Source organism: Malaclemys terrapin, chromosome 7 (genome assembly GCF_027887155.1).
Source record: "Malaclemys terrapin pileata isolate rMalTer1 chromosome 7, rMalTer1.hap1, whole genome shotgun sequence".
Lineage (NCBI taxonomy): Eukaryota > Metazoa > Chordata > Testudines > Emydidae > Malaclemys > Malaclemys terrapin.
This window is the reverse complement of record NC_071511.1, coordinates 127984028-127994971: the sequence shown is the minus strand read 5'-3', so window position 1 is coordinate 127994971 and position 10944 is coordinate 127984028. Positions and strand designations below refer to the sequence as shown.

The 10944-nt window shown below is 53.9% G+C and overlaps 1 protein-coding gene across 3 annotated transcripts; it reads left to right on the top strand.

The window, feature by feature from the left end:
• Nucleotides 1–527: 527 nt before the first annotated feature.
• On the top strand, nucleotides 528–4984 carry SLC25A28 (solute carrier family 25 member 28). Of its 3 annotated transcripts, XM_054034353.1 has the most exons (4): nucleotides 528–827; nucleotides 1101–1329; nucleotides 2870–2926; nucleotides 4368–4984. In XM_054034353.1, the coding sequence occupies exons 1-4, from the start codon at nucleotides 543–545 to the stop codon at nucleotides 4883–4885; spliced, it is 1089 nt and encodes a 362-aa protein (XP_053890328.1). In that variant the 5' UTR covers nucleotides 528–542; the 3' UTR covers nucleotides 4886–4984. The 3 variants fall into 3 exon arrangements, with proteins under 3 accessions (XP_053890328.1, XP_053890329.1, XP_053890330.1); XM_054034354.1 differs by lacking the exon at nucleotides 528–827 and having other exon boundaries at nucleotides 1182–1270; XM_054034355.1 differs by lacking the exons at nucleotides 528–827; nucleotides 1101–1329 and adding an exon at nucleotides 1468–2326.
• The last annotated feature ends 5960 nt before the right edge of the window (nucleotides 4985–10944 follow it).

The window sequence follows — 10944 nt, the reverse complement described above, 5'->3', positions numbered from 1 at the left end:
TCAGGGGCTATCAAACCAATAACACGCGCGTTGGAACTCGAAGCAAGAGCCAATCAAGACCCGGGTTTCTGAGTGGCAGCTGAAAAACCCAATAGCTGCTCCTCTGCCATGATAATGGCGATTTTGAGGGAAAGGAGGAACCAATAAAGCTCGAAGGGGACAAAAGGTCAAAGATCGGCTGCCCAATCGGCTCTTCGATGGACGGGAGCAAAGGCTCAGTTGGCCAATAGGCTCAGTGGATGGGCGGGGCTGAAGACATGGCTGGCCAGTAGGCGTTGTGGATGAGTGTGTCGGAGGGAGCGGCTGCCCAATGGGAACTGGGCATGTATAGAGTCTAGTGCGCAGCTAACCAATAGAAGTTGTCGGTAGGCGGGCGGATGGCGAGACTGGCCAATAGAGGCCGCTGGTGGGAGGGGCGGACTGTGCGGCTGGCCAATAGGCACCGAGGGGGCGTGGCAGGCTGAGCGGGAGCCTCCGGCCGGACGCGGCCCGTAGCTGATACGGCGGCTCGCGGAGCTGGATCGGAGGCCCCGGGCGGCACCATGGAGCTGGGGGCGGGCGCGGGGACGGGGGCGGGCCCCGGGGGCGGGCCGCAGCCGGGCCGCATCCTGCTGCTGCTGGGCGCGGGCCCCGGCTGGGCCCGGCGGGGCGGGGCGGAGGCCGAGCCCGGGCCCGGGGGCTCCGAGGCGGCGCGGAGGCCGCAGCCCGGCTCCGACCCTGACTACGAGGCGCTGCCGCAGGGCGCCGCCGTCTCCACCCACATGCTGGCCGGGGCCGTGGCGGGGGTGCTGGAGCACTGCGTGATGTACCCCATCGACTGCGTCAAGGTGAGGGGCCGGCCGGGCCTGGAGCCGGGGGCCGGCCGGGCCTGGAGCCGGGGGCCGCCCGCGCTGCGAGCCGGCTGGGCGGGGACCGGGACCCGCGCTCCGCTGAGCCCGGCCCGGGACAGGACCTTCTGACCGACCCGGTGTCCTGCCTGGCGCTGCTGTCCGGGTTCTCCAGCGCACCCCTGGGCAGCATGGGGAGAACGGGGAGCCGGGGCTGGGCTGTCCACAGAGTCATTCAGGGCGTGTAACACCCGTCTCTTGCTGCACTTTCAGACGCGGATGCAGAGTTTGCAGCCGGAGCCTGCCGCCCGCTATCGGAACGTGCTGGAGGCCCTGTGGCGGATCGTCCAGACAGAGGGATTCTGGAGGCCAATGCGGGGCATGAACATCACAGCCACTGGGGCCGGCCCTGCCCACGCCTTGTATTTCGCCTGCTATGAAAAGTTAAAAAAGACATTGAGTGATGTTATCCATGCTGGGGGCAATAGCCATGTGGCCAATGGTATTGATACTTCCTGCACCGCTTCCCTGCACCACCATCCCCGAGGGGCTAGAGCAGCTGAGGGCAGCCCTGCTGGCTGGGGCGGTAAAGTCAAGGGCAGCCCCAGAAGCCAGGTCTCCTGTGCTGCCCCCGGATGACTCAGTAGAGCTCAGACTGGTTGTCAGAGCAGTTCCTCTCCCCTGCCTAGTTACCATCTCCCAAACACTGCCCTGACCTATACCTGCATAACTCTGTACCAGCCCTACTGGAGCTCTGTCCCCGCTCCTCTGCACTGGCTGTAGGGCAGGCAAGGGCTGTGCAGCAGTGGCCACAGTGAATTAAGGGGAGAGCATGAGTGGCTCTAGAGGTGCTTGCTACTGTTTAGACCCATTCATGGGGCCAGGCCCCAGGTGCAGCAATGGGGAAAACAAATGTGCCCCAGCTAATGGGACGGGGGAGCAGGGTGTGTGTGTGTGTGAGAGTTCTTTGGGCAGTCAGGAATAGGGTCCGTGTAGGGGTCAGGGCTCGCTGAGTGGCCCTCCAAGATGCTGTAATGCCACCGATTTCCTCATCCAGCCCAGGACGCGGTTTCTTTGGTGATGCTGTGGCCAATGGGCAGGGAGGCTCGATTGGTAGCAGCGGCCGGGGCTGACGCTTAGTGCGGTGGTCTTAAAGCATTAGACGTGCTGCACTTAGGCCAGTCTGCACAAGATAGAGCAGATGTGCTAAGTAATGTCCTCTCTCCAGTCACTAGCTAGCAGCCCATCTGCGCAGTGCTCTGGTTCCACATCTCCTTTCCCTACCAATCCCAGCGCTGGGCAAGGGGAAGTGCTGTACTCGTGCCTGCACCTGTTCATAGACCTGTCTGAGATGTTCCCAGGTATCTGGCTTTGAGGAACAGGTTAGTGGGGCTGGGAGCTGGCCAACACCTGCCCCTTGCTCACAGCAACACCTGTGGATGGGAGCTGCCTGCAGGACTCCCCCTCATCTCTAGCTGGGATTGACCGCAGCATTGTGGGTAGGTAGAGTGGAGCAGGGTTCAGGATGCAACCCTCAGAGTTCCCGTGCCTCATTCCCAGTGGTGCCTTTGACTTTCTCTCTGGCTCCCCACGCTGCTGTGCTTGAACAGATTTGGGACTCATTGGAGGGTGTCTTTCACCCTGGTGGATACTGGGGTGCAGTGGGATCCTGACTATGGAGTGGTTTCTCACTCTGGGACACAGTGAGGCATGGTCCCATAGGGTCCCTGTGAGTCTGCTGTTTGCATCTTCTCTGTAGTAGGTGCTGGGATTAAGTGAGGCCTAGTCGTCTCCATAAGGACCTGGCAGATTATTGCACTTCCTCTCAATTTGTGGGTTCTGAAGCTGGGGGTTCCTGGATTCTGGCCCTCTTCTTGGGCAGGATGTGGTGGCTGCATTAGAAATTTACCAATCTTCACTTTCTGGTAGTGGAGTCCTGGCAGCGGGTGTCTCCCTCTTCTCTGGCGAGGGGCTCGGGCTCAGTGGAGCCCCGGGTCTCTCGCCCTCTCCTCCCCTCACATGTGTCAGTTCTTGTTTTACAGGTGCAGCGGGGTGTGTAGCAACATTGCTCCACGATGCAGCTATGAACCCTGTGGAAGGTAATGATGACCCTGTGCCCACTGCAGGGGAGGCCCTGTAGGTGGGGGTGAGGGTGTGTGGTGCTTCCTCTGTGCGGGAGCTGAATTCATCTCTGTTCTGTGCTCCTGTCTGTGGCACCAGGGGGCGCTCTCCTCATTCTGTCCTAACTAGGGAGAGTCCTGCGAAGAGCAACATCCCCTGCCTAGGCCCCAGCCTGGATAGCTCAGTGGTATCCATTTAGGGAGTTGGGTTAGCCAGAAGGCTTCTATTCTAGGAAAAAGGAGCCAGCCTCAGCCTGGGGAACCTAGGGGCAGAGAGTGAGGGAGCCAGCCCTTCCCCCCCAAGGGACTTGTCATGAGGATCAGCAGAGAAAGCGACAGCTCTCATTAGCGGATCTGAATTCAGATTACCAGCAATCTGGGCTGTGGTGAGTGCAGTTCTCACCTGGGCCCACCTGTGCTGAGACTGTCCGCTAGGGAGACGGTGTGAGTGCTGGGAGAAATTGCTCTGTGGAAGCGGCCTTCCCTCAAGGTCCTGAATCCCCTTTGCTGGGTGTTCCCAGGAGAGCCTTCGCAAGATATATACTTGCAGCCAAATGCCTCTTGAGTCTGAGTGCCCCTGCAAAGGTGCAGAGCTGGGCTTGCCCATTGCTTGGATGTTACTCCCCAAGAACATGGAGGTGCTTTTGGCTCCTTAGATGACATTCCCTCCCTGTGGTGGGGCTGATCCCTTTGCCCCCCACTAAGGTGTGTTTTGGCTCTTTCTGCAGGACATGGGGTGGTAGGCCTGGGGTCCCGCCCAAATTCCAGCTCCGTTATTTGCGTTGTCTCCCGAATCCCCCTGCAGTTGCAGTCAGAGAGTTGTTTCTGCTCTGCTGTGTAGAGCTGGAGTTTGGCGCTTGAACTGCTGCTGGATGTGATCAGGGCTGGGCTGTAGATGAGCACGTGTATCTGCTGGCTGAATTAGTGAAATACTTGGGGATATTCTGGGATGGAAGATGCTGTAGAAATGCAGGGATGTGCCCCGATGCTGAGATCCATCTGAGAGACGGAATGATGTTCTCTGACTGCCTCATAGGTCTGTAACAATGGAGGGAGGGATTGGTCTCCCCAAGGGAAGACGTAGATGCTTGGTGCTGAGCTCAGCATGCGAATACTGACTGAAACGAAGTGTAGCAGCCCTTGGGTGTGCAGCCGGATACTAATATGGTGAGGTAGCTGGCACCCAGCAAGGAGCTCTTCTAGCTAGATTCCTGGCTGGGTGTGGGGATGCTGGGAGTTACGGATCTTGAACCAGGGGTCTTCTGGTCTTGGTTGTCAGTGGTCTCTGAAGCCAGTGAGAATAGAAACCAGGGAGCTCCCTAGCCCTATACTCATCCTCTCTCTCTCTCTCTTGTTATCCTCTCGGTGGCTTGGCCACTGGACGCTGTCACTGACTCTTGCTGCTGGCATCCGCCCCAAGTGATCAAGCAGAGGATGCAGATGTACAACTCACCGTACCAGCGGGTGACGGACTGTGTGCGGGCCGTATGGCGCAACGAAGGGGCCGGGGCCTTCTACCGCAGCTACACCACCCAGCTCACCATGAACATCCCCTTCCAAGCCATCCACTTCATGACTTATGAGTTTCTGCAAGAGCAGCTCAACCCCCAAAGACAATATAACCCTGGCTCCCATGTGGTCTCAGGAGCCTGCGCGGGTGCTGTGGCCGCTGCTGCTACCACACCATTGGACGTTTGCAAAACGCTGCTCAACACCCAGGAGTCCCTGGCCTTGAACTCCAACATCAGTGGACATATCACAGGCATGGCCAATGCCTTCAGGACGGTGTACCGAGTGGGCGGTGTGACCGCCTACTTCCGTGGGGTCCAGGCCCGGGTCATTTACCAGATGCCCTCCACAGCCATTGCTTGGTCCGTGTACGAGTTTTTCAAATACATCCTCACCAAGCGTCAGGAGGAGCGCCGGGCTGGGAAGTGAGTCAGAGCTTGGCCCTGCTCTGGGCCCACATAATCTCCCCTCCCTGCCTCTGCCTCTCGGTGTCTCCCTTTGGTTTGGTTTGTGCTGGAGATGGGGAGGCAGGAAAGCCTTTGGGTTCTCGCAAGGTCATCTCTTGCCTGGGGCTGCTGCAGCTCTACTCTGACAGCACAGCCTGCCCCTGTCCCCAGAACCCTCGAGTGATGTCATCCTGGAAGCTACAGCCCAGGTGACCTGCCCTTGCACTTCCACCTAGGAGTTGTGTTCCTGCTCTTCCCCTACCCAATCTCCTTGAACCTAAAGCTTTGTGTCTCTGGGGATAACAAACACCATGACCCACCACTGGCAAGTCAAAGCTCAGGTGCTCAGGAAAGGTCCTTGCCGTTGCCTGGAGCGCCAGGGGCTACTGGCTAGTTTCTGGCTGGGGGAAGGGTAAGCTTAGCCGTTGTCTAGCAGCACGCACACACAGATGCACACCTGACACCGACCGCCCTGTTGCCAGCTGGCAGGAAGGATTGCCTGGGAGGGGAGTTCGTAGATTTGTGGTTGTTCCTACTCTTGGCGCCTCCAATAAAGAATTCTGCTTTATTGTCATGTCCCTTGTTACTCTTGTAAAGCCCAGCTCCTGGGGTCTGGCTTGGGGCCTTTCAGTAGCTCTCCAGCCAGTGTTATGCAGTTGTACAGGCTGCGGATGGTGCTCCTTTCTTGCATAATGGGGAGATGTAACTAACTGCTGAGCTGCTGAAAGCTCCCTGCTTGGAGCAGGGCGGGGAGGGGAAATGTGGCAGGCTGGTGGGGAGGCAGGGCTGTTAGCCAGCATCCAGAGAGTTGGGAAATGGGCAGGATGGTGGCGAATGGGCGGCGATGATGGGAAAATGGCAGCAAAGGAAGGAAGACTGGGCTGGCTGATGATCCCTATTGGGAGAAGTGGGACCAGGCAGCGGTCAATGGGATATATGCCGAGAAGCTCTCAAGGTCTGGCCCTCGATATGGACTACAAGACTGACTTACACTCATGCAGAGCAGCTGGCGGGTCTGTAGGGTGGGGTGTGGCTGAAATACAGGTGCTCTCTGGACAGTTCACCTGCACCAGGAAGGTCAGCAAGGTGCATGGGTGAGATGGAGAGGGTGTGAATAAGAGCAGTGGGTGGCATTTTGCGGGCTCTTGGCTTCATGCAGGCTAATGCTGGAGAGGACTGGAGCTACAGCCCATAGGGCAATGGCCGTGCTCACGGCAATGCTCCAGGAGGGGGCTGCAGCTTCCTGCCCATGGGGAGATGAGCCAGTCGTTGGCCTTTGGCTGAGCCAGTGTATGCAACACATCACCTCTGGGGCTGTCCCCTGTGCTGGCACAGATATGGACATAGGGCTGATCCAAAACCCATGGAAATAAATGGGAAGGCTTGAATGGCCTTTGGGTCAGAGCCTCCTTGGTGAACAAGTGTCTTGCATCTTAACTTCACTGATACTCTGGGCCCTAAATACCTTCCTGCTGCCCTCTTGGTTCTGCATGCAGTGCTGGGAAGATGGCTGGCTTTGTTTGCTGTGAGAACATAGGGATTGCTGTATCGGATCAGAGCAATGAGCGAGCTAATCCAGTGCCCTGTCTCTGGCAGGGCCCAGTCTTGCACTGACATGCAGGGGTAGGCGAGCCTGGGTTCCTCTACCTGCAGGGAAAACTTCCTCGTGAGCCCTGATAGGTTGTTTCTTGCCTGTGAATGACTGGATGGCTCCCCCAATTCTTTTACTATAACTTCTGGCTCTTCTCTCAAGAATTATCAAGTCCTTTTTTTAATCCTCCAAAGCTCTTGACCATAATGGTCTCATGTAGCAGCAAGTTCCATCAGCCAACGGTGTGTTGCATGGAAAAGTATTTCTCCGCTCTGATTTTTTTCTGTAAGCCTTGTGGCCTTACAGAGAATGGAGCTTGCTATTGATAGCTGTTGGTGACTGGAGGGAAGAGCTGCTTGAGAGCTCCAGGTGGCCGGGGCTCCTAGGGAAGGGTGCTCTCTGCCTGTCTGTTGGAGGGCAGGGGGGAGGGACTGAACGGGCTGGCCTCATTTGCATTTCCTTTACGTGAGTGACCGTTTGGGCCATGTTGGTTAACTGCCTCTAAGCTTTGAGTTTGGGGCAATCCAGTGGCATTGACCCTTTTGGGAAAAGAAGGGACAAAACACTGACCCAAAGGTGTCTGGAGTCACCCTGACCATGGCTGCAGTGAGGCCCAGTTGGGTAAGGGAGCTTGGAAACTCAGGTGGCAAAGGGGAGGGGTGGAATGCAGGGGCAGGTGTTGTAATGTGCAGGTTTTAAATGAAACTGATTTGTTTCAGAGAAGCGGATGTGGCTTTGCTGTAGCTGCTTGGGCAGAATAGATGTGGTGAATGCTGCGCTGCAGGGTGATGGTGTGTTTGAAGATAAAACCGCAGTGTGTGGCAGGCTGTGTGCAGCCCTTCTCAGCCAGTAATTAAAGCTGAAGTTGTTTCAGGTGAGTCATGGGGTAGAGTCCCATGAGCAGCATGGGCCTGGGAGAATCCTTGGACATCTCCAGTTCAGGACAATAAACTATGACTGGGGAGCAGTGGAGGCAGGAAGTGGTAGAAGACACCCACCACTTATAAATGCCAGAGGAGGACTGTGGTTGGGACTGTTAAGATACCCAGGGCATGGGGGAGTCTTAATGCACAGAATTTGTTAATTGCAGGTTTTTCCCCAATTCACTCTGTTGTCCTGCTCTCACCTTGTCCCCCCCCAGTAAGGTTCTCTTTGTTTCAAATCTCTGGACTCGGTGCTGGTGAGTGGGGAAGTATTGTTTGTTTGTTTCCCTTTTTGTTGCCAACACCTCCTGGCAGAAGGGCTACACCCCTTTGCTGTGGACCTCTGTCTCCAAGTCCATTGTCAGCGCAGGGCATAGGGTTTCAGAGGGAGGCTTTTCACCATCTGGAAGCGCAGGCTGCCTGTAGGAGCAGTGCTGGGCCAATGGAATCTGACAGCATAACAACTGCTGCTTTTTTACTAGGAGCCAGAAACTGAGGTGGGACCTTTATTTATTACAGAGGCGTTAGGCAGGAATTGCACAAACCTTTGGCCGTTCCACTTGGTGGAGGTCTCTGATTTCTAAGGGTTGCTCCTGGGACCCTCCGGTTCCGATTTGGACTTTCTGTGCAGTGTGCCTCATTGGCTAGTCTGGATCCGTTAGCTGTCCAAACCCAGACTGTTCAGCAGGGAGATTATGGCAAAGCTCCTGGGCTGTGCTCTCCTCTGTTTATTTCAAAATGTGTGCATTGGCTGTCTGGTTTATCCCACTCCTTCCCTCTGCATATGTTGCTTGTCATGTCAGGTTGTGAATTCTTGGCAGAGACCATCTCCCACTACATGTAGGTAGCACATGGCACCAGGGCCGGCTCCAGGGTTTTGGCCGCCCCAAGCAGCCACAAAAACAATAAAAATAAAAAGCTGTGATCGCGATCTGTGGCGGCAATTCGGTGGAAGGTCCTTCAGTCCTAGCGGGAGTGAGGGACCGTCCGCCAAATTGCCGCCGAATAGCTGGACCTGCCGCCCCTGTCCGGAGTGGCCGCCCCAAGCACCAGCTTGCGAAGCTGGTGCCTGGAGCTGGCCCTGCATGGCACGTAGTGGGAGCGACCAAAACACCAATAACTGATAATTTTAAGAGCTGATTCCTTGTGACTGTCCAGGGCCAGTAATGCTGGTGAGACCAGGACAAATGCTTTCAGGACCAGTCAGGCCTTGGTCACAGGGTTTAGTCCTGGCCTTTCCACATGCTGCTCCCCCCGCCTTTCTCTGTGCATTTCAGAGGGGTTTCTGGAATTTCCTCCCTGTTTTCTCAGCCCCAAACCTTCACAATTTGGAAGAACTACTACTCCCTGCTATGCATCCATGTGGGCACTAATGATACTGTGAGGTGTGACCCTCAGCAGATCAGAAGTGACTACAGGGCTCTGAGAGTACATGTGAAGGAGTTCGGAGCCCAGGTGGTGGTCTCGGTGTTCTCTTCGATCCTTCCAGTCAAGGGTAGGGGCCCAGGCAGAGACAGATACATCCTGTAGGTGAATGCCTGGCTGCGAGGATGGTGTTGCCAGGAGGGCTTCGGCTTCCTTGACCATGGGATGCTGTTCCAGGAAGAAGGATTGCTAAGCAGAGATAGGTGGACCCCATCGAGGAAGGGGAAGAGCATTTATGGCTACAGACTGGCTAACCTAGTGAGGAGGGCTTTAAACTAGGTTCAACGGGGGCAGGTGACCAAAGCCCAAACAGGTAAGTAAAAAACATGGAGATCTGGGAGATGGGTCAGAATCTGGCGGGGAGCAAGGGCTGTTATAGCAGAAATAAGGGAGAGACAAGACAGAACTGGGGGGGGGGGATCAAATCAGTATGTTAGATGTCTGTATATTAATGTGAGAAGTATGTGGAATAAGCAGGAAGAACTCGAAATGCTAGTAAATAAATACAGCTATGACATAGTTGGCATCACAGAGACTTGGTGGGATAATACGCATGACTGGAATATTGGTATAGAAGGGTACAGCTTGCTCAGGAAGGACAGGCAGGAAAAAAGGGAGGAGGTGTTGCCTTATAAAAAGTGTACACACTTGGACTGAGGTTGAGATAAAAATAGGAGACAGACTTGTTGAAACTCTCTGGGTAAGGGTAAAAGGGATAAAAAACAAGGGTGATGTCATTGTAGGGGTCTACTACAGACCACCTAACCAGGAAGAAGAGGTGAATGAGACTTTTTTTTAAACAACTAACAAAATCATCCAAAGCACAAAACTTGGTGGTGATGGGGGACTTCAACTCCCCAGACATCTGTTGGGAAAATAACACAGCAGGGCACAGATTCTCCAGCAAGTTATTGGAATGTACTGGAGACAATTTTTTATTTTAGAAGGTGGAGAAAGCTACTGGGGGGAGGCTGTTCTAGATCTGATTTTGACAAGGGAGAAACTGGTTGAGAATTTGAAAGTGGAAGGCAGCTTGGGTGAAAGTGATCATGAAATGGTCGAGTTCATGATTCTAGGGAATGGTAGGAGGGAGAACAGCACAATAAAGAGAATGGATTTCAAGAAGGCGACTTTAGCAAACTCAGGGAGTTGGTAGGTCAGATTCCATGGGAAGCAAATCTAAGGGAGAAAACAGTTCGAGAGTTGGCAGTCTTTCAAAGAGACATTATTAAGAGCACAAAAGCAAACTATCCCACTGCGTAGGAAAGACAGGAAGTATGGCAAGAGACCACCCTGGCTTAACCAGGAGATCTTCAATGATCTAAAACTCAAAAAAGAGTCCTACAAAAAGTGGAAACTCGGTCAAATTACAAAAGATGAATATAAACAAATAACACAAGTATGTAGGGACAAAATTGGAAAGGCCAAGGCACAAAACAAGATCAAACTAGCTAGGGACATAAAAGGAAACAAGAAAACATTCTACAAATACATTAGAAGCAAGAGGAAGACCAAGGACAGGGTAGACCCATTACTCAATGAGAGGGGAAAGACAATAACAGAAATTGCGGAAATGGCAGAGGTGCTTAATGACTTCTTTGTTTCAGTTTTCACCAAGAAGGTTGGTGGCGAATGGACGTCTAACATAGTGAATGCCAGTGAAAATGAGGTAGGATCAGAGTCTAAAATAGGGAAAGAACAAGTGAAAATTACTTAGACAAGTTAGATGTCTTCAAATCACCAGGGCCCGATGAAATGCATCCTAGAATACTCAAGGAGCTGACTGAGGAGATATCTGAGCCATTAGCAATTATCTTTGAAAAGTCATGGAAGACAGGAGACATTCCAGAAGACTGAAAAAGGGCAAATATAGTGTCAATCTATAAAAAGGGAAATAAGGACAACCCGGGGAATTACAGACCAGTCAGCTTAACTTCTGTACCCGGAATGATAATGGAGCAAATAATTAAGAAATCAATTTGGAAACACCTAGAAGATAATAATGTGATAAATAACAGTCAGCATAGATTTGTCAAGAACAAATCATGTCAAACCAGCCTGATAGCTTTCTTTGACAGGGTAACAAGCCTTGTGGGTAGGGGG

What these genes read in the sequence shown, in the direction of transcription:
- SLC25A28 (XM_054034353.1), top strand. Translation starts at nt 543, where the DNA reads ATGGAGCTGGGGGCGGGCGCGGGGACGGGGGCGGGCCCCGGGGGCGGG. An exon ending in ACCCCATCGACTGCGTCAAG is followed by an intron (nt 828 to 1,100) that starts GTGAGGGGCCGG and finishes CTGCACTTTCAG; the next exon opens with ACGCGGATGCAGAGTTTGCA. An exon ending in CAATAGCCATGTGGCCAATG is followed by an intron (nt 1,330 to 2,869) that starts GTATTGATACTT and finishes CTTGTTTTACAG; the next exon opens with GTGCAGCGGGGTGTGTAGCA.